This window comes from Odocoileus virginianus, chromosome 26, assembly GCF_023699985.2.
Source record: "Odocoileus virginianus isolate 20LAN1187 ecotype Illinois chromosome 26, Ovbor_1.2, whole genome shotgun sequence".
NCBI lineage: Eukaryota > Metazoa > Chordata > Mammalia > Artiodactyla > Cervidae > Odocoileus > Odocoileus virginianus.
Window position 1 is genome coordinate 23,460,524 of NC_069699.1, and position 24,483 is coordinate 23,485,006.

At 35.9% G+C, this 24,483-nt stretch overlaps 1 protein-coding gene across 10 annotated transcripts in view; it reads right to left on the minus strand.

Moving 5' to 3' along the window:
* The window catches only part of CHL1 (cell adhesion molecule L1 like), a 227,789-nt gene that overhangs the window by 85,936 nt on the left and 117,370 nt on the right, over positions 1 to 24,483 (minus strand). For all 10 annotated transcript variants that reach the window (XM_020880764.2, XM_070455658.1, XM_020880762.2 and 7 more), the window contains 2 exons: positions 8,746 to 8,926; positions 3,371 to 3,476 (listed from right to left, as the gene is read on the minus strand). In XM_020880764.2, the coding sequence (XP_020736423.2) occupies positions 3,371 to 3,476; positions 8,746 to 8,836 (197 nt within the window). In that variant the 5' untranslated portion in view covers positions 8,837 to 8,926. The remainder of the gene's footprint in view (positions 1 to 3,370; positions 3,477 to 8,745; positions 8,927 to 24,483) is intronic.

Here is a 24,483-nt window from a genome sequence, read left to right on the forward strand (position 1 = left end):
TGTATATGCACATCTATTTAACTGAATATAACAATACAAAAAAGATATCTAAAATAATCTAAGAAATCTTATAAACTGCTGTAGATTTAATTTATGTCTCCCTAAAATTCACATGTTGAAGTCTATTTCCCAATGTATTGTAATAGTATTTGAGGGTAGGGCCTTGGAGTGGTGATTATGTCATGAGGGTAAAGTCCTCACAAATGGGATTGGTGTCCTTATAAAAGAGATCCCATTCTTGCTCCCTTCTGCCATGTGAGGTTCCAAGAAGATGACTGGCTGTGAACAGCAAGCAGGTCATCACCAGACATCAAAGCTGTCAGTGATACTAAATCTGTCAGTGACTTGGTCTTGACCTTCTCACCACCAGAGCTGTGAGAAATATGTGTCTGTTGTTTAAGCCATTCAGTCCATGATATTTTTATTGTAGCAGCCAAAACTGATCGAGACACAAGCCATGAAAAAGCTGTGACAATTGGAAGGGGAAAAGAGGATAGGTTTCATTCTGTTCTTTTAAAATTAAAGATATATTTTAAAACTTATCCAATTGAAAAGATAATGTAGGATCTTTACTGATATTTCAGATATTACAGTATTTGGAGACTAAAAATTATAAATATACAATATGTCTGTGTGTGTGTGTGTGTGTGTATTTGAGAAGAGCTCACTCAAAATTCAAAAACACACAAGCAATTACTATCAAATTGGCTTATATAGTCTATCAATATTTTTAGACATATTTGTAACATAATTGAGACCACAATGAATGTGTAATTTTTCCATTTGAGTTTTTCCAATTATTACAATGCTCTAAAGATAGATTTTCGGGCTATATTATCTTCTGTCTTATGGTTACTAATTAATTTACCTAACCATTTTCACTTTTTCTCTTTTATGAACAATATTGTTACAAAAACTCTACTTATTTATTTTGGGAGGTACTTTTCCAAATATTTTATTAGGCTAATTCCTTAAAAGTGAGATTGATAAACCAATAACATAGGAAATATTTCATCACTTTTGATAAGCACTGAAGAATGATATTTCAGAAAAAACATACACAATTTAATTCCCACTCCCATATGTAACAGTGTCAGTTCAATGGACATGGTTATAAAAAGATTTTTTTGTTTTTAATCTTTAAAATCGAATAGATATATAGTGACTTCCCAATTAGATTTTATTTTATATATTAATAATACATACCAATTTGAATACGCTCCAGGATGACATAGTCTTATATAATCTGACGCTTATTCAAAAAGAATAACAAAATCTTATGATACACAATTTTCTTAGGAGCATGCCTGTCTCCTGACAACTTCTCTTACTTCTTTTCTCTCTGAATATTTTATTTTTTTTGGTTTTAGGTACAAATAACATATAGAATCATTTCTTTAAAATTCTAATACCTTGACTAGGATAACTCTGTATATTCAAAATTAAACATTTCCAATTTGTGTCATGTTATATCTTTTCATTCATTCAAGTTTTCTTTAATTCTACTACCTAGTATACATGCTACATAATTGATGTTACATAGTTTTGCTATCACTTTTGGTGATATTGCTGTTACTAACAAATGGAATTTCTGGATTTGTTCCTTTTACTATTATGATGGGATTTTTTTTTCTTTCTTGTTTTCTAATTATTTTCTGTTTTAAATAATAAGGCATTTAATTACACCTTTAAAAAAAGAAAAACTGACCACTTATTTCATATGTATAAAACTTTGTTTTTGTCCATTGAATTTTATTGAGTTTTCAGATAGAATATCAATTATCTAATGAAGACAAGAATTATGTAGTATTAAATATTCTTTTTGTATCTATAGTCATTAAAAAATAACGATAACCCTATATGCAAAACAGAAAAAGAGACTCAGATGTATGGAACAGACTTGTGGACTCTGGGAGAAGGCGAGGGTGGGATGTTTCAGGAGAACAGCATTGAAACATGTTATTATCTAGGGTGAAACAGATCACCAGCCCAGGTTGGATGCATGAGACAAGTGCTCGGGCCTGGTGCACTGGGAAGACCCAGAGGGATCGGGTGGAGAGGGAGGTGGGAGGGGGGACTGGGATGGGGAGTACATGTAAATCCATGGCTAATTCATATCAATGTATAACAAAAACTACTGTAATGATGTAAAGTAATTAGCCTCCAACTAATAAAAATTTAAAAAAAAAAAAAGATCCTAAAAAAAAAAAAAATTCTTACATAACTATATTAGATATGACTTGAGAAGAATAAATAGTGCTAATAGCCGATACTTTATTCATGATTTTGAATTTGTTCATAATTAAACTTGATACTGGATATTGACATGATAAATATAGCTCATCATTAACAATCTCCCATGACTGTATGGTCTTATCTCTTGATACAATCAAGCTAACCAATGTTTATATATAATAATATTGATTGATTCATATTTGCAGTGATTAATAACATTCTCCTTCATTCCATTATAATTTACCCATATTCACATATATGAAATATAGTCGGTAAAAGACAGAAAAATGACAATTAAGAATATTAATGATTCACTAATAATTTTTAAAAATATCAAATTATCAGGCAATATAAATGTTATTCACAACACAATTTAAAATAATTTCCATTCTTTCATCCTTGATGAATGTAAAATGATCAGGTAAATCAATAAAAGTCTGTAGGTTTGCTTCTCATTCTAGAATCATTTAGAACCTTAAAAATCTTGAATTCTCTTCATATCTTTTTCCTCCTTAATTTCAGTACTCACACAGTTCTTTCTCTCCAAACTAGTAGGTACTTAGAAAAAACTTTCAGGGATTATAATTACCTATAGTAACAATTTTTTCATTAATAATAAAATACTAGATAAAATATACCATGTCATTTGTATTTTGCCATCTGAGTTAACATCTCTATAACAAATTTTAAAATATCATGTAACGAACTATTCACTGAACATATGTGTGACATTTAAGACATGCAATAATAAATATGTATAGAATAACATTTATAAATATATTAACTCTGGTTTAATAAATGCAACCTTTCAATAAGTAGAATAAAGTATTTTCTGTTTTCTATGTAGCTTCTTCACCGATAAATAACTGGTGTATGTTTCCAGAGTACCAAAGTGTATGCTAAATATTTAACATTAGATGATTTATGATAAAAATAATTTTAACTGGCTAAAGAACATGTGTAAAATAACCAAGCTTTGTTTTTATAGACACAGCTATCATTCACTTGGAATAAATTTTTACTTTCAATAATGTGTAGATTTATAGTCCAATAAGCTTATAAAGACTAGAATAAAATTTAGTATAAAGGATTGTATACTTTTAAACAACTACTTAATTTGAAAAAAAATACTCACTTTGGTTCTGGATTTCCTTTAGCTACACATTCAATTTGAAAATATTCATCAAAAGGAAAGGCAACTTGCACTGTTGACTGCTTCACGATTGTTGGAACCTGTTGAACTGAATATTAAAATATGTACTTAAACAATGTGCTCTCCAAAAACTGATTGAAGTTAGTTTAGCTACAACAAAAATAATTTAAGTGCTCTTACTATATTAGTAAGTACAATTAGAGAACAACTCTGACCTCCTCTTTGCAAAATGTCATTAGCTGTAGGTAATATACTTCACTGCATCCATTTATATTGTCATATATTTTTATAAACCCAGAATAATGTAACAATGTAATTTTAAAACATCTAAGTTTATATTGGCATTTCATCTATGTTGATGTGTTTATGCATTTTTACTTGGTTTGGTCATTGACAATTGTCAGTGTTTGGTCACTGACCATTGACAATGTTTGGTCACTGACCATTATTTGATAACTTACCTAATAATTTTATTTTTGGAAATTGACTATTTTTTCTTTCCTCAAGTATATAGATTTTTCCTTTATTGAATTAGTTACCTATGATAAATTTATAGGCATGGATACAAATGGTAATGACCCTGGATAAATGTAAACATGTCAAAGAGGATATTTACCACAAACAACCTACAAGTATAGTGGTTTCCCACAGTCATGCCATGAATGAATAACAGCATATTTAAATGATGAAATATTTTGCTAATTATTACCAAAAAATAACCCTCTCCTCTTTATTTTTATTTCCATTTATTGATTTTGTTATATTTCCCCTGAGCTTGTTTTTTATTTGTTCACTTCCAATTTATAAATTTTTTAATATATTTTTCCACCTTGGGAGCTTGAGGGTATTCTCATAGAATTTAACACTAATGATCGTTAGGCTAAAAATAATATCTAATATATAACAGTTTCTTTAAAGAGGATTCCACAAATTCAGATACTCCTTCATCCTGTGATAATTTTTTTTTTCATTTTGACATGTTAAATACCTTCCAGACAAATATAAAAAGGAGAGGATAGCTTTGTAGCTCACCAGTTCAAGCAGAGGGATGGCATTTCTGAGAATTATGACCATAAAATAAATGACCTAATGCTGAAGATTCAAACTTGGATTAAGTTTTAAAACAGGACACCAATCATGATATATGTTAAAAATCTGTCATGGAGCATTCAATAGCTTTCAAAGGAAGACACTACAATTTTAGTACATCTGTAACAAGCTTTGTAAGAAAACAGGATTGAATTCATAAGAAAGCATAAATGGTTCAGTAGCTTAAATCTGACTTTGGCAAACAGGCTCTGAGAAAGCATTTTCTCAGTGTGATACACACAGGTGGTATTCCACAGTGGAATACAAACAGGTCCCAAACCCTGTGACCCTAAGCCAGGTTCGGAGCTACACTCTACTTTTCTCATTTGTACAATTAGAGACTCAAGCCAAGTAAACAGACTTTTTGGTCATTAGATCCCTTTGCATTCTTAAATATTATATCTTCAAGTGGTTTTGTAAAGGTATGTTGTATTTAATAATATTTACCATATTATAATTAAAAGTGAAAAATCTTCTAAATATTTATTCACTTAAAACAATCCTATTATTTGTTAAAGTAAATAACATTCCATCAAAAATACTGAATGTAGTGAGAAAAGTGGCATTGTTTTACATTATTACAAATCTCTAATATCTTAATGGACAACGGTTGGATTCTTGTATCTACCTGTGTACTCCATATGTTACAGTAAGCTGTTTTGTTGCAATAAATGAAGAAAAGCCAGCCTTACATAGATGTGCACCTAAAAAAAGGCTGAAATATTTTATAGTTCTTTCTGATTTTTGTGGGCTTCCCTTGTGGCTCAGCTGGTAAAGAATCTGACTGCAATGCAGGAGACCAGGCTTCGATCCCTGAGTTGGGAAGATCCCACGGAGAAAGGAAAGGTTACCCACTCCTGTATTCTGGCCTGGAGAATTCTACAGACTACATTCCATGGGACCTCAAAGAGTCAGACATGACTGAGCGACTTTCACTTTCACTTTCTGATTTTTGTGGAACTGTTTTGGATAGTACCCCAAAACTCACCAAGTATAGTTTCTTAAAGGTTTCTTGCAATATGAAATCTGAAACCCTATGGATTTATTTTCATATTCTGTCATATTAAAATGTTTTATCCACAGGTGCTTTTTAAATCATGCATGATTTTGTGACATGTAATATTCATCTGGAAAAACTATCAGTGAACTGAGTTATGTAAATCTTCCAAATACTGACACATGTCATTACACAATATTAAAATTTCACATTTGTTAATATCATTGATCGTAGAAATGCCTTAATGTGGAGATGCTGTCAGTCTCACAGTACAGGATGCAAGCTTTCCACATTCTAATACTTGCCTAAACACGCATATTTTATCACTGACAATACATATTATCAGTTATTTCTGTTGAAGTGACAGGCTCCCATGGTTCATTTTGGGGAAAATATCCATCAAAGTAATGCAATTTTGCCTATCAGTAAAAATGATATCTGGCTTGGCACTCACATAATGAAATAATCAAGGAAGGCAGACTGTCATAGTACTTTGTAACATAGCAGAATTATTTTATATTTATTTCCAAATTCACCCTACAGAATATTAAGAAGAATGTACTCAAGGATGAAGATTTAATAAAATCAATAACGCTTAACTGTTTCAACAAGGACAGTTCAGTTCAGTTGTTCAGTCGTGTCCGACTCTTTGTGACCCCATGAATCACAGCACGCCAGGCCTCCCTGTCCATCACCAACTCCCAGAGTTTACTCAAACTCATGTCCATCGAGTCAGTGATGCCATCCAGCCATCTCATCCTCTGTCATCCCCTTCTCCTCCTGCCCTCAATCCCTCCCAGCATCAGGGTCTTTTCCAGTGAGTCAACCCTTTGCATGAGGTGGCCGAAGTACTGGAGTTTCAGCTTCAGTGTCAGTCCTTCCAATGAGCACCCAGGACTGATCTCCTTTAGGATGGACTGGTTGGACCTCCTTGCAGTCCAAGGGACTCTCAAGAGTCTTCTCCAGCACCACAGTTCAAAAGCATCAACAAGGACGGTCTTAAGCAAAACTTTACTTTTTGTTTTCTTTTTAGAATTTTTGTTGTTGCTATTTTAATGTAAGTATATGGTCCTGGGGAATCCCATAAGTTTGGTGTCAATGCCTTGATCTGTGCTGGGCAAGTGTCTTTCTAGCACCATTGCTTTTGGAACAACAGTGCAGAGTGGAATATCAACATGGTGAAAAAGTAAAAAGTGACATCTTGGTATTATTATGAAACATTTGATCAAATGGACTGCCTGAACAAATCTCTGTGACCCTGAGTGGTCCATGAATCACATTTTGAACACCAATGGCCAGCCTAGTATAACAACTCAGCCATTTTCAATTCTAAAATTCAATTTTCATTACTTTTGCGTAATGAATCTGATAACTGAATTTTACCAGTTTAGTGGCAATAGCCCAAGTTCAGGCTTTATCCACTGGATATTTATAAACACTTTAATAACAAGCAGAAAACATTCATAACTTCATTGACATTTACCTTGTTTCTGACTACCACCTCTTTCTGTGTAGAGCAGGTCTTGAGCATGTTGCAAATTCATATTATTTAAATGTTGTTACAGTTATAAATGATGAGGGGTGATACACAATAGCAATGGTCCCTAAGATATCACCTAGTAACTTGTGAACAACTTGTTTATTAGAACATTATTCTTTGTTAAATTTGCTAAGGTTGTAAAGTCTCAGCCATAACTAATTATTCAGGGAATGAAGCTAATAACCTTTGGGTGTTTATAAGAATATATATTCTACATTATAAATCTTTTCCTCCATAATTAGGCCAATTACAGAGACACCAAACTCGTTGACATTCAAACTGAATACCTGCCTTACTTCATTTGCCTGTGAGAACTCTAGAGTACTGAAATAAATGGGTAATTTTCAGATGTTCTGAAAACATGACATTAATATTTTATAACAACTGTTGTCTAAGGACACTACAGCATGAAAATGCATAAGTAACTGAGACAACCAGAAATTTAAAAAAAAATGTGTCTTATGTACTAATACAAAATTTCCTATCACCACTGATGAACTGAATGAAAAAGATGGAAGGAAAATGTATAGTCTCTGCTCAGAAATCTGAATCAGGAAGCCCAGTATCCCAGTACATCTTTGGCACTACTGGGAAGAAAATGTAAAATTATTAACCTCTTTTCCATAAGGATCACTAAGAACCTTGCTCTTAATTTGGCACTGCATATTCAAACCCAAAGAATCAACTAAAGATGTATCATTTCAGGTTTTCAACCAGAGTTTGTACATATAGGCCAATATATATGATGTGTAGGCTAACAGATTTTCACTTTGAATAAAACAGAACTTCAAATTTGTACATCTGTACAATAGGTCTGAGGTCAAGACTAATCCTTTGATGTTTAGATGATCTGCAAAGAATATTTCCAATGCTAAGACTATAATGATCAATATATCTTATATTATGACTCTCCAAATTAGGTATAAAAGAGACAGTAGGGATCAATACGTGAACTAAATGGATAAAAATATGAAAATAATCCCAAGTGCTTATAAACAAGAGAAATTCTCCTAAATTGTACTTTAAATAATTTGATACATTATTACATAAATTGTGTTTCCAGATATGCTATTTTTCAACTTCTAGTTACTATTTATAATGGTTAAAGATTTACATCCATTTATATTGATACCAACATATACTAAGATACATATACCCCCAAATGACTAACATTTTGATATGCATTCACCCCACAGAATGCTTTAAATTTGCAGAGGTGTTATCATATTACACTTTTAGTTGTGTACTATGAAAATGCATTTTCAATATTTTTCTAATTATTTTCACTCTTGAATAGATAATTATTGTGAAAAACAATACAACGTTCATTCAGCTTCTCTTTTGTTCTGATTGGTTGAATGCCATTAACTTCTGAGTCACAACTCTCTCTAAAATAAACTAATCAAATACATAAAAGAAATAACTGCTGCTAACATTGCAGATTACCTTACATGGTAAAATACCACCTGATCTATAAGTTATATTTCTTGTTATGTGCCAAGTTTGCCTAAGAGTATAAAATCCTGAGCTGCAAAATTAATTAATTATAGCAAGCAGCCAAGTATAAGCCTTCTGAAAAATTTAAAAGGAAAACATGAATTCCATGTAGATTGCTGTAAGATTGGTAGAAATAAGGCAGAAAAATCACATGTTCAATATATAATTATTCAACTTGAAAATCAAAATGCAAATATGGGCTTCCAAAGTAGGTATTGAATGTTGTCACTCTACCTGAAAGTGGTATATCAACAGCTGTTGAGAATTTTAACAGGAAGAAAATCAGAGATGTGATTAATCCTCTTCCACTTAACAATGCCTCCATTGCTCTTCAGGAAGGAAGCAGCCCAGAAAGAATGAAAATCGTAATGTCTTCTCTTACTTTTGATGGGAAGCTGGCTACAAACAAACAAACCTGGAAACAAAGAAACAAAAAGACTAACATGTACTCTAAGTTCATATACTGTAAATGGTCAACATAACAGCAGTTGAATATACTTTTCTCTAGGCAATTATTTCCTCTTTATGGAACTGTTCTCAAATAACTGCACACAAATGTAAGTTTTTCCTCTTTGTATTTAAAATAAAGGACAGTTGATATGGTAAACCATAAACTACTCCCATGATTTTTTTTTTTTTTTTGATCAGAGGAATTTTTACTTGGAATGTACTCTAGTACACTCTAATGAATGTCAGTGGCTTTGAGAGTAACTTCAGCTAGGTAATTTCATTCAAAAGGTGACTGCTTTTCAATCTTTATTTTAAGCATATAACCTCATTTGAGTTGTTCACTGTCAGAAATTTAATATTTTATTTTCCTAGCAAAAGAACTTTTCATGTTCAAAATTATCACAGTAATAGAAAGTGAATAGCAGGATACAGGGAAGGGAATAAGGAAGAATGAATGGATAAGGACCAGCCACTACAACTAAAATTCATGAATCCAGACTTGCCTCAAGAAAAACATAAGAGCATCAGTTAATTTCCACTTCAGCAGAAAGTTTATTCATTCCAGGTTGACAAATATGCTAAGGGTTAAAATATAAATTTCTCCTTACTTTTGTGGTTTTGTTTTTATTCTGACACATGATAATAGATATTTAAACATTATTTATCATGTATTTTATTATACTTTACTGTTTTATAACATATTTTATTGTATAATATTCATAATATATTACATATTATTTAATAGTTTATAATAATGTACTGTTTTATTATACCATTAGACCATTCAGGGATGACCTAAAAAATCCCTTATGATTATATAGTGGAAGTGAGAAATAGATTCAAGGGATTAGATCTGATAGAGTGCCTGAAGAACTACCGACAGAGGTTCATGACATTGTACAGGAGGCAGGGATCAAGACCATCTTCAAGAAAAAGAAATGCAAAAAGGCAAAATGATTGTCAGAGGAGGCCTTACAAATAGCTGGGAAAAGAAGAGAAGTGAAAGGCAAAGGAGAAAAGGAAAGATATACCCATTTGAATGCAGAGTTCCAAAGAAAAGCAAGGAGAAATAAGAAAGACTTCCTCAGGGATCACTGCAAACAAATAGAGGAAAACAATAGAATGGGAAAGACTAGATATCTCTTCAAGAAAACCAGAGAGATCAAGGGAACATTTCATGCAAAGATAGGCACAATAAAGGACAGAAACTGTATGAACCTAACAGAAGCAGAAGATATTAAGAAAAGGTCGCAAAAAAAAAAAGTGGCAAGAATACACAGAACTGTACAAAAAAGATCTTCATGACCCAGATAACCATGATGGTGCGATCACTCACCTCGAGCCAGACATCCTGGAATGTGAAGACAAGTGGGTCTTAGGAAGCATCACTACAAACAAAGCTAGTGGAGGTGATGGCATTCCACTTGAGCTATTTCAAATCCTAAAAGATGATGCTGTGAAAGTGCTGCACTCAATATGCCAGCAAATGTGGAACACCCAGCAGTGGCCACAGGACTGGAAAAGGTCACTTTTCATTCCAATCCCCAAGAAAGGCAATGCCAAAGAATGTTCAAACTACCGCACAATTGCACTCATCTCACATGTTAGCAAAGTAATGCTCAAAATTCTACAAGACTGGCTTCAACAATACATGAACCCTGAACTTCCAGACGTTCAAGCTGGATTTAGAAAAGGCGGAGAAAGCAGAGATCAAGTTGTCAACATCTGGTGGATCACTGAAAAAGCAAGAGAGTTCCAGAAAAACATCTATTTCTGCTTTATTGATTACACCAAAGCCTTTGATTGTGTGGATCACAACAACCTGTGGAAAATTCTTAAAGAGATGGGAATACCAGACCCCCTGACCTGCCTCCTGAGAAATCTGTATGCAGGTCAAGAAGCAACAGCTAGAATCAGAGATGGAACAATGGACTGGTTCCAAATTCGGAAAGGAGTACGTCAAGGCTGTATATCATCACCTTGCTTATTTAACTTATATGCAGAGTATATCATGTGAAATGCTGGTCTGGATGAAGCCCAAGCTGGAATCAAGATTGACAGAGGAAATATCAATGACCTCAGACATGCAGATGACACCACCCTTATGGCAGAAAGTGAAGAGGAACTAAAAAGCCTCTTGATAAAAGTTAAAGAGGAGACTGAAAAAATTGGCTTTAAGCTCAACATTCAGAAAACTAAGATCATGGCATCTGGTCCTATCATTTCATAGGAAACAGATGGGGAAATAGTGGAAAGAGTGTCAGACTTTATTTTTTGGGGCTCCAAAATCACTGCAGATGGTGACTGCAGCCATGAAATTAAAAGACACTTACTCCTTGGAAGGAAAGTTATGACCAACCTAGACAGCATATTAAAAAGCAGAGACATTACTTTGCCTACAAAGGTCTATCTAGTCGAGGCTATGGTTTTTCCAGTAGTCATGTATGGATGTGAGAGTTGGACTGTGAAGAAAGCTGAGCACTGAAAAACTGATGCTTTTGAACTGTGGTGTTGAAGAAGACTCTTTAGAGTCCCATGGACTGCAAGGAGATCCAACCAGTCCATCCCAGGGGAGATCAGTCCTGGGTGTTCACTGGAAGGACTGATGCTGAAGCTGAAACTCCAATACTTAGGCCACTTCACATGAAGAGTTGACTCATTGGAAAAGATCCTGATGCTGGGAGGGATTAGGGACAGGAGGAGAAGGGGATGACAGAGGATGAGATGGCTGGATGGCATCACCGACTCAATGGACATGAATTTGAGTAAACTCCAGGAGTTGGTGATGGACAGGGAGGCTTGACGTGCTGTGATACATGGGGTCACAGAGTCGGACATGACTGAGCACCTGAACTGAACTGAGTAGTCCATTGTGTGTATGTATGTTTGTGTGTATATGTGTGTGTACCACATCTTTATCCATTCATTTGTTGGTGGATACTTAGGTTGCTTCCATACCCTGGCAACTGTAAACAATGCTGCAATGAAAGTTTGGAGTGCATGTGTCTTTTCAAATTAGTCTTTTGTGGTTATTAAGGATACATACCCAGGAGCGGAAAACTGAGTCATATGCTAGTTCTATTTTTATCTTTTTGAGAAATCTTCATACTGTTTTCCACAGTGGTTGCACCAATTTATATTCCTACCAACAGTATATGAGGGTTCCCCTTTTTCCACATCTTCGTCAATATATGTCATTTGTGTTCTTTTTTGGTGACAGACATCCTGACATAATGAAGGCCATATATATATGACCATCTCATGGTCTTCCCTGACGGCCCAGATGGTAAAGAATTTGCCTGCAATGCAGGAGATCCTGGTTCAATCCCTAGGTTGGGAAGATCACCTGCGGAAGGGATGACTACCCACTCCAGTATTCTTGCCTGGACAATTCCATGGACACAGGAGCCTGGCAGGCTACAGTCCATGGGGAAGCAAAGAATTGGACATGACCGAGAGACTGAACACCAACAGGAGGTAAAAGACCTGACTTGGAAAACTAAGACACTGATGAAAGAAATTAAAGATGAAACAAACAAATGGAAAGATACACTGTGTTCTTGAATCAGGAGAATTAATATTGTTAAAATGACCACAGTACCCAAGGCAATATACAGATTCAATTCAATCTCTATCAAAATACCAAGTGCATTTTTTTGTGGAACTAGAATGAATAATTTTAAAATTTGTATGCAAACGCAAACACCCCGAATAGCCAAAGCAATCTTGAGGGGAAAGAACAGAGCTGGAGGACTCTCACTCCCTGACTTCAGAGTGTACTACAAAGCTACATAAATCAAAGCAGTATGGGACTGGAACAAAATCCAAACACAGGTCACTGAAACAGGATAGAAAGCCCAGAGTAAGCCCACACACTTAAGGTCAATTAATCTACAACCAAGAAGGCAAAAAGACATGATAAGCAGGCAAGAATACTCAATAAGTGGTCCTGGGAAAACTGGACAGCTATGTGTAAAACAATGAACTTATATTTTTCATATATAAAAATAAACTCAAAATGGATTAAAGACTTACATGTTAAGACCAGACACTATGCAATTTCTAAAGGGAAACATCAGCAGAACATTCTCTGACATAAATTGTTAAAATAAATTTTTGGATCTGTCTCTTAAATGAAACAAAAGTGAAATTAAACAAATGGGGCCTAATTAAAGTTAAAAGCTTTTACACAGCAAAGGAAACCACTGACACAATGAAAAGGCAGTCTATTAAATGGGAGAGGAAACTTGCAAATGCCATAATGTATCCCTAAAAATGAATTTGCTTTAAAATGTGATAATTATTTTCTCCAGGTACTTTATTTTTTATTTAAAAATAATTTACTTATTTATTCATTATAACTAGTAGAAAAATAAATGTAAGTAGAGCCAGGTAAGTAATTTAATTTATATTTAACCCCAATACCTTGACTTTTTTTATTTCCTGTCAAGTTGTACCTCAAGATATTATGCACTAGAGCTTTTCATACATTTATGCAAGTAGGTAAAATCCAAAGTAGTAACTAATACCACTGTGTTACTATTATAAAATAGAAAGTCTAAAAAGACAACAACCCATCTATATTTTGACTAAAGTTATGTTTATCATGAAGGAAAATACTCCCAACCTCCCTATAAATGTCGTGAATCTTTGTTCTTAGAGTAATGCCAATTTTACTTTGTCTTATTTCATTTGACCCATTTGTAAAATGAAAAAAAAGAAGAAAGAAAGAAAACTAGCCTTGTGTGGTTCAGAATATTTCCTAAAATTAAAAATAACTTCCGTTGGTAATTAAAAGTATTTTCAAATAGGTTATTATGTTAAATGACACCATTTTCCTGGTGAAATGAATTATCCCAGTCAACAAAATAAAATGTGGAAAAAAATTGATTCCATTATAAAAAGCAGAACATTGCCTGAGGACAAAAACTTAGTTCTACATTATTTGGAGACAGAGAATGAATCATTTAACTATTTCTAAGGTAAAAAAGTAAGATGAAAATGTTAATTCCTTGGCCTTTGAATTTTCCTTTTCCTTTTCTCAAAACACTGTGATAATGGTAATCTAAATTCATTGTTTATAGTTATATATAAGTATTTACCTGCAATTTATTATTTAATATTCTGTTCCATTAATAGTCAATACTGATTTAATAGTCAATGATGATTTATTTATTTGAGCGGCCCTCTATCTGTAGGGAGTAAGGCTTTCAAATGCTATTAAGAGACCAAATTTCCAGGTTAATCTATCATCCTACCCTGAAATAGTGAATAAAAATACTAGACAGTCAAATAAGTGAGAACAGGCTTATTTTCAATTAATTACTGATTTAGGTTAGTGATCTCAACGGTCTCTAATTGCCATAGTAAAGTATCTCATAGATATGAATTGTTCTACAGTGACAGTATGACTTTTGGAATTTTAACAATTTTAACCACATGGTCTTGATCCAATAAATTCTCTCTCATAAAAGCATGCTGCATCGAAGCCCTGGCTTAAAATAAGCATATAAATTCAGCCCCATAACAAACAATGATGACATCCTTAGTTTCCAGAATAGGGGTAATGGTTAGTTTTATATCTGACCTATCACCTGCAGGGATTAGCTTCAATTTACCTGAGACTTATATGTTAAGAGGCTGTTACATAAAAGTCACTGGAAGTTAAAATAAGACCCCCTGCAAGCAACACTCCATTACGTGATGATGATGACAGCCCCAAACATCTTTCATACTGAAAAGGGAAAGTCAGTCATAATCTCACAGTCAGAAGGCATAAAAGGGCATACTACTTAGTAATTAGGTTTTACAACAGTACAATAACAATAAAAACACATTCTCATTTATCTTTATCCAAAGAATACAAATTTAGAGAATCACTGATGGCTCAACAGTAAAGAATCCGCCTGTCAATGAAAAAGACACAGGTCTGATCTGTGGTCCGGGAAGATCCCACACGCCCCAGAGCAGCTAAGCCACAGATGTTGTGTCTGAACTGGGAACTGCAACTGCTGAGCCACCGGCTGCAGCTACTGAAGCCTGCGTGCCCCTGCAATGGGAAGCCTGCACACTGCAACTAGACAGTAGCCCTGGCTGTCTGCATCTAGAGAAATGCCTACGCAGCAACAAAGACCCAGCACAGCCATCAGTTAAAAGAAAAAAATTTTTTTTTTAAAGAATATGAATTTAACACCTTACATCAGAACTCAAAATAAAAGTCATTATTGGAACTCAGGATGGTGCTGACACTAAGACAATAAAAAAATACTACTAAACTATTTGTGAGGCATACTTACATAAAGCTGATTAAATGACATTAACTCAGATCCAAAAAAGAACCAACGAATTTTCATGAATATGGACCAACTGGACTATATCTTCCTGCCATACTAGATCCTGCTCAGAAAGAAACAAAATATTCATGACATCTCACTCAAAAGGAAACGGATGTCTCACTGTTATTAAATTGACCCTTCCTGACTTCCTTAACTTTTCCAGAATGACTAGCGGTGACAACAACTAGGAACACATTGGTTTCAACAGAAACATGGATAGGCATGCATACCACATGAGCCACTTCTAACAGAGCAAGAAGAAAATGAAGGTCTTTGTTTCTCCAAAACAGCAGCATCTAACATACACACATCAACAATGTTAGAAAGTGAACCCGTAGATCTGTCTCATGTTCTTAACACAGCTTCACTATGGTAAATCTGTGAACAACTTACTCCCTTACCTTAAATTCACTTTCTGCTCTGGGAACCGGAGGAGAGGTGGCTTAACCCTCTCATTCCACCTGGCCTCCGTAAGTAAATGTCAAGATACTGTGGCCTGCTGACCAGCCACAAAAGAGAATAATATGTAGTAAACAAGAATATGGAGAATGGAGTCAGTTTATTGTGACTTCAAAGCAATCACTCACTAACTATGTAGCCGTGGGCACTTCACTTAACCTTTACCATTCACCTCTATAAACGAATATGAGTTAACACCTTGTAAGCATCCTTAGCTAGTGTTAAGTGAGAGAATATATGTTTAGCATACATGAGTGAGTGAGTGAAAGTTGCTCAGCCGTGTCCGACTCTTTGTGACCCCATGGACTATATAGTACATGGAATTCTCCAGGCTGGAATACTGGAGTGGGTAGCCTTTCCCTTCTCCAGGGGATCTTCCCAACCCAGGGATCGAACCCAGGTCTGCTGCATTGCAGGCGGAGTCTTTACCAGCTGAGCCACAACTGACGCCCAAGAACACTGGAGTGGGTAGTCTATCCCTTTCTCCAGCGGATCTAGGAATCGAACCAGGGTCTTCTGCACTGTAGGCGGATTCTTTACCAAATGAGCTATGAGGGAAGCCCTAGCACACATGACAGGATAATAAATGCAATTTATTACTAGTGACCCTGACAGTAACTTTGTTGTTAGTGGTAATTAGGATATAGTCTCTGGTAATAATATTTTGATTCAAAGAGTACAGATAACCTGTAGGGCTTTTATTAGAGTAATAAAGTCATATTGACTTAAAACACTTTCACTTAACTATCTACTTCAGTTCAGTTGCTCAGTCACGTCTGACTCTGAGTGACCCCATGGTCTGCAGCACCCCAGGCTTCCCTTGTCCATCACCAACTCCCAGAGCTTACTCAAACTCATGTCATTGAGTCAGTGAAGTCATCCAACAATCTCATCCTCTGTCATTCCCTTCTCCTCCTGCCTTCAATCTTTCCCAGCATCAGGGTCTTTTCAAATCAGTCAGTTCTTCGCATCAGGTGGCCAAAGTATTGGAGTTTCAGCTTCAACATCAGTCCTTCCAATGTATACTCAGGACTGATCTCCTTTAGGATGGACTGGTTGGATTTCCTTGCAGTCCAAGAGACTCTTAAGAGTCTTCTCCAACACCACAGTTCAACAGCATCAATTCTTTGGTGCTCAGCTTTCTTAATAGTCCAACTCTCACATCCATACATGACTACTGGAAAAATGAAAGCTTTGACTAGACCAACATTTGTAGGCAAAGTAATGTCTGCTTTTTAGTATGCTGATCATGGCTTTCCACTAAGGAGCAAGCGTCTTTTAATTTCATGGCTGTCATCACCAACTGCAGTGATTTTGGAGCCCCAAAAAATAGTCTCTCACTGTTTCCATGTTTCCCCATCCATTTGCCATGAAGTAATGGGACAAGATGCCATGATCTTAGTTTTCTGAATGCTGAGTTTTAAGCCAACCTTTTCATTTTCCTCTTTCAATTTCATCAAGAGTCTCTTCAGTTCTTCATTTTCTGCCATAAGAGTGGTGCCATCTGCATATCTGAGGTTATCGATACGTCTCCCAGCAATCTTGATCCCAGCTTGGGCTTCATCCAGCATGGCATTTAGCATGACGTACTCTGCATAGAAGTTAAATAAGCAGGGTGACAATACACAGCCTTGACATACTCCTTTCCCATTTGGAACCAGTCTGTAGTTCCATGTCCAGTTCTAACTGTTGCTTCTTGACCTGCATACAGATTTCTCAGGAGGCAGGTCAGGGGGTCTGGTATTCCCATCTCTTTAAGAACTTTCCACAGTTTGCTGTGATCCACACAGTCAAAGGCTTTGGCATAGTCAATAAAGCAGAAGTAGATGTTTTTCTGGAACTCTCTTGCTTTTTCAGTGATCCACCAGATGTTGACAACTTGATCTCTGCTTTCTGACTTTTCTAAATCCAGCTCAAACATCTGGAAGTTCAGGGTTCATGTACTATTGAAGCCAGGCTTGTAGATTTTGAGTATTACTTTGCTATCATGTGAGATGAGTGCAATTGTGTGGTAGTTTGAGCATTCTTTGACACTGCCTTTCTTGGGGATTGGAATGAAAAGTGACCATTTCCAGTCCTGTGGCCACTGCTGAGTGTTCCACATTTGCTGGCATATTGAGTGCAGCACTTTCACAGCATCATCTTTTAGGATTTGAAATAGCTCAAGTGGAATGCCATCACCTCCACTAGCTTTGTTTGTAGTGATGCTTCCTAAGGCCCACTTGTCTTTACATTCTAGGATGTCTGGCTCTAGTTGAGTGATCACACTATCATGGTCATCTGGGTCATGAAGATCTTTTTTTGTACAGTTCTTCTGTGTATTTTGCCACCTCCTCTTAATATCTTCTGCTTCTGTTAGGTTCATACAGTTTCTGTCCTTTACTGCACCTATCTTTGCATGAAGTGTTCCCTTGGTATCTCTAATTTTCTTGAAAAGATCTCTAATCTTTCCCATTCTATTGTTTTCCTCCTTTTCTTTGCATTGATCACTGAGGAAGGCTTTCTTATCTCCTTGCTATTCTTTGGAACCCCGCATTCACATGGGTGTATCTTTCCTTTTCTCCTTTGCCTTTCTCTTCTCTTCTTTTCTCTGCTATTTGTAAGGCCTCCTCAGACAACCATTTTGCCTTTTTGCATTTCTTTTTCTTGGCGATGGTCTTATCATTGCCTCCTATACACTGTCACAAACCTCCATCCACAGTTCTTCAGGCACTCTGTCTATCATATCAAATCCCTTGAATCTACTTGTCACTTCTACTGTATAATTGTAAGGCGTTTGATTTAGGTCATTCCTGAATGCAGAGTGCATCATGAGAAACGCTGGGCTGGAAGAAGCACAAGCTGGAATCAAGTTTGCCGGGAGAAATATCAATAACCTCAGATATGCAGATGACACCACTCTTATGGCAGAAAGTGAAGAGGAACTAAAAAGCCTCTTGATGAAAGTGAAAGAGGAGAATGAAAAAGTTGGCTTAAAGCTCAACATTCAGAAAACTAAGATCATGGCATCTGGTCCAATCACTTCATGGGATATAGATGGGGAATCAGTGGAAACAGTGGCTGACTTTGTTTTTTGGGGCTTCAAGATCACTACAGATGGTGATTGCAGCCATGAAATTAAAAGACACTTACTCCTTGAAAGGAAAGTTATGACCAACCTTGACAGCATATTTAAAAGCAGAGACATTACTTTGCCAACAAAGGTCCATCTAGTCAAGGCTATGGTTTTTCCAGTAGTCATGTATGGATGTGAGAGTTGGACTGTGAAGAAAGCTGAGTGCTGAAAAATTGATGCTTTTGAACTGTGGTGTTGGAGAAGACTCTTGAGAGTCCCTTGGACTGCAAGAAGACCCAATGAGTCCATCCTAAAGGAGATCAGTCTTGGGTATTCATTGGAAGGACTGATGCTGAAGCTGAAACTTCAATAGTTTGGCCACCTCATGCATAGAGTTGACTCACTGGAGAAGACCCTGATGCTGGGAGGGATTGGGGGCAGGAGGAGAAGGGGACAACAGAGGATGAGATGGCTGGATGGCATCACTGACTCGGTGGACATAAGTTTGTGTAAACTCCGGGACTTGGTGATGGACAGGGAGGCCTCATGTGCTATGATTCATGGGGTTGCAAAGAGTTTGACACAACTGAGTAACTGAACTGAACTGAATGATCTAGTGGTTTCCCTACTTTCTTCAATTTAAATCTGAATTTTGCAACAAGGAGTTCATGATCTGAGCCACAGTCAGCTCCCGGTCTTGTTTTTGCTGACTGTATTTACTGGTGAAATGATATTAATAGATTTTAAACATTCTACTAAATAGGAGAGTTGTTTTTTTTGGTGTGGGTGGGCCACGGTAGATTGATAACAAAGTCTTCCATTCTCATGCACCCACATGCTTTGCCAGATGACTTTACATGTATTTCCTCACTTCTTCAATCTGGTCGGCTTTTGACCAACAGTGTGAACTCTGAGTTGAGGCTTCAAGAACTCACGCATGTTTTATTCTCTCCTTTGAAACTCTGCTCAGTATAGACTGCACTCGCCTACCGGAAGATGAGCGACATCTCCGCATCACCCTCTATGATCCTGGCCAACAGCCATCCAGCCACCAATGTGGGAGGACAGCCACCCTAGATGAGCCAGCCCCAGATGCCCTGCCAGTTGGACATACATGTAGGAGCCAGCCTGATCAGTATCCACCAAGACTGGTCAAGATCAGCAGAACTGCCTGTGTCCTGCCTGGGGTTCAGGACACACTACCCTCAAACATGCACTTTGACAGATTGAGTATTTTAAGCTGAAGGAGTTTTAGGAATGGGAAGGCCTGAAGGACTCTTTGACCTTCCCCTGAAGCAAACTCATAACACCTTCACGAAGAGCTGCCCTCCCTGTACCAAGAGGAAACGGAACATCCTTATCTCTGAAGATGGAGGGATGCTGCCGAGAATCTAAATAAACAGACCTTGCCAAGTTTCCCGCAGGTCACTACACTTAGCTCAGAAGCCATTTCTTCTACCACATTTCTACAACTTCCTGCTCTTTCTCAAATGTAGCATGAAAAAAACTCTGGTGTAACCACTTGTTCAGGTCTTTATTTCCTTATGAGGGCTCCCATATCACATAAAACTTGGATTAACAGAAACATGCACCTTTATTTAATATGCTTTTGTTTCAGAGACCCACTCAAGAGGAGTAGAAGAGTAGAAGGAAAAAATATATATTTATATTTCATCCTCTATATACCGAAAAAAAGGGTAGACTAAGCCACAATAATAAATGTTTCTTATATGAAATCAATCTGTTTTAGCATGGCTGCAAAGCAGAAAGGGCTAACTGACATAGTGCAGAAAGAATAAAAGAATCAATACAGTATTGATAAATGCTGAAGCTATGCAATAGCTATATATGGAAATTATTTATTTTGAGGTATATTTTAATATTTCCATAATAAAGACATTTTTAATGTTTATTCGATCAATGAAAAATCAGAGATTACCCTGAAGTATTCCAATAGTAGTAAGTAGATTCCTTAAGGCAAAACAGGCTTGAGAACTTGCACTAGCTTCCTTGTAGCACAAAAAACAATAGGAAGATTCTGTTATGGCTACCATGCTACCCAGACCACTTCTGCTTGAACTAGATTCATAAAATTTCGAGTTCCTTTGAGCATGAGTGTATCTGTCCCACACATTATAGAACACAATGCTTGTTTCTTATTGCTTTATGAGTTTGTAATGTCATAGTCCAACTAAAGAAAATATAAACCCAAAATATAGTAATTATTTTAATCTGGGTAGCTGTTAGAATACTTGATGCCTTTTGGTATTTCTTTCACGCTTTGAGTCTGAACTCACTGATTTTTCATTGTTTCTATTGGAGTCTGCTTTAAATTCCATTAATGAAGGATAAGAAAGGCAAAAAGGAATAGAATAAATCAAGATTACATTGTCACACTGAACTATTGTATGCTACCTTTCTACATTGAAGAGAAACACAAGTATTTTAAAATTAAATGTCTTGTTGCTTTTGTTAATATATTCTGAATAATACTCATTCCTAACAGCCACTTGTTTTTTACACTTAACAGTAATGGTGTCATGTTTACTCAAAAATCTCTGACACTATTGTTCTCCAAAGGTCCTATTGAATTACAAACACTTTCTTCCTTGAAGGAAATAATGTAAAACAAATTCATATAACTTAATCTCAAAATAAAGACATTCCTACTTCCTTTTAAAATGAACCAGAATCTGACCAGTGAGGTAATGGATCAAAAACAGCTTAGAAGGCAGCTAGTTCAAGATACTAAAATTTATTTTGGTGGTATTTTTCACATTCTTGCTATTTTCTGTTAATAATTTTTCACAAACATGCTCGGGTCAAATTTCTAAAGAGAAAATATAATAAATCAGTTTCAAAAGAAAAAAAAAACCCTCTGGTGATCACTGTTTCTAAAAGCCTTATTTCTACTGCAGCGGCTATACAAAGCAGCCATGTCAGCGGCTGTCCATCTGCCATTTCTAAAGAAGGCATAGAAGGTAATCAGCCCCCAAAAGTGCTGTGTTGACGTTCCTCTTTCCTGGGAAACAGCATGAAGTTGCTGCTGCCACCATGATTTCTAGGGGTCGGAATTAATTTCATGCATGCTAAATCATTAAATAACATTTTTCAACTAAGAAGCTTGAAATAGATCGGCAACTTTTATTATAATCAGCAGGAAGAGATATATTATGACACTGGTATCCAAATTGCAGCTTTAAAAATAACTCAATGGATTTGTGTAAAACAGTCTGGATTGGTGTCATATCATAGAATTATGTAAATCGCATTTTCTTTTCAAAAATAAGGGCTTGAGATAACACAAAGTGTTTTATATAAAGCCATCTGACATTGTCAGGATGGGGTGGATGTCACCCTCACCTCCCCAGGACCTCAAGTGCCCCTTCACGCAACTCCATTTTATGTGCTTGTCAAGCTAAACGAGTCCCTTCATTCCAAAATTAGGTCTTATAGGGAAGAAGTCCAGCATATTTTCATAAGCCTAAAGTGTGATCTGATTCACTCAACACCTTGAAACTGGAAAACAATAAACACAAAGAAAATGAAAAGGCTTTTGTTCACTCACATGCTTGGCTAATACCATAAATCAATTTACAAGTGTCATAAACACGGTAATCCTGAAATAACTGTTAATGGGCTTTTTGCTCTGAAAACAAAGGAAATATTGTACATTACAGCTAAATCCACTCAAACTGTTTCATGTCACTGAAGTGACAAGACAAAAGAATTGTTTGGAGTTACAATTCACCCTCCCTGCAGGAGATGAAAGAAATGTAGATTTTTACTATGAGCAAATTGATTTTATCAGGAAAATGTTACCATTAATTAATTAATAATTATATTGGATAAACTAATATCATTAATATAATACCATTTGTTTAATTAAATAGCAAAATACTGTGCTTGAACACTGATAGGAATAGAACTGAATCTAACATTTTTTTGCCTGTCTGTTTTCCCTTTATTTACCTACAGATCCCAAATTCTTACCAAGCAGTATTCGGAGACAATATCTAATTCAAATCCTTTCAAAATGGAGAAAAAGAAAAGAACCAGATCTCAAGGTCACTTGACTACAGCGATGGAGAAAATGATGTATCTTACACCTCCATATGTAAGTCATGCACTGAGTCATTTCTCACAAAACTCTTACACAGTGATAATCAACTAGTGAACTTTTTAAAAACTGAGGAATAACACAGATGTTCTAAAGTACACAAAACTTAGGTGTACAGCTCAGTGAATTTTTGCATATGTATAAATTTGTGTCACCACTTTTCAAACCATATAAGGAGTTCTAGTGACACAAAGCATTACATTAGCTTCCTTCCTAGAGGGACTCCAGATGACTAGTTCACAAGAGAGCAAACCAGTTTGTGTTCCTCTAGCCTACTGCATCCAAATGAGGGTGACACCTGGGTTACATGGTGTGGGGGGCATGTATAATTGTAATTTTTTAAAGAATAAATTATATATAATATTTATTATAACAATTATTACATTTTTAAAAAGGAAAATTTATTAAAAACATACCTAGGTTTTAGATGGTTTTCATACACTTTTTTTACTTTCCTGTATTACTCAAATGTTTCTCATGTGCATGCTCTACTTATAAAACTAAAATAAGGGTTCTCAAGTTATTTTTTGAACTTGCTTCATGCACATATTTGTAAGAGATTTTCTACTCCTCAGGGCACATATCAGATCCTATCCATCCTTATGCTGCATGTCAAAACCATAGGAGACACTCAATAAACCTTTATAAATAAATGAATGAATGAATTTCATACACTCATTCACAAAAGAATATATTCTGCATAAATGTACAGTGTTAATAAAACTCTGAATACAATGTTTTTGTTGTTTGTCCAAAGACAACTCAGAAATTAAATTTTCCTAATTACTCATTAAAGTAAGCAAGGATTTTTATATGTAAAATATTGATGTAAACATTGCTAGGCTTGTTTCAATAACAACTGCTAATAGAAGTACAACTTTCAACGAACATGATTAATTTTTATCACAGTTTATTTGAAGCCAACTATTTGAATAGCTTTTAGTGGTTCTGACAATTGCCAACAGAAGTGAAGTACTGCATTTTCTAAAATTTACTTTAGAATACTTCAACATAAACTATGCTAGAGTTGCTTAGATATGATGTGTGTGTCTGTGTGTGTGCTAAGTTGCTTCAGTTGTATCCGACTCTGCAATCCCATAAGCTGTAGCCTGCCAGGTTCCTCTGTCCACGGGATGCTCCAGGCAAGAAGACTGGAGTGGGTTGCCACGCCCTCCTTCCAAGGGATCTTCCCAACCCAGGGACTGAACTGGAGTCTCTCCTGACTCCTGCACTGGCAGATGGGGCCTTTACCATAGTGCCACCTCTGACCCATAATCTTCCCAGATGGCCCAGTGATAAAGAATCTGTACAATGCAGGAGGTGCAGGTTCAATCCCTGGGCCAGGAAGATCCCCTGGAGAGAGGAGCCTGGCGGGCTAGGGGTCACAAAGAGTCAGACACAACTAACCGACTAAGCATGCATGCATGCATAGTTTAGGTAATATTTGAAAGGTTTTCATCAAAACTCTTCAATTTCTAATCAAATGTAGAATTGGCTATTACAAGTGCTTCAGCTATCTTTATTTTTTTAAGTATCAGATGGCTTGTTCATCA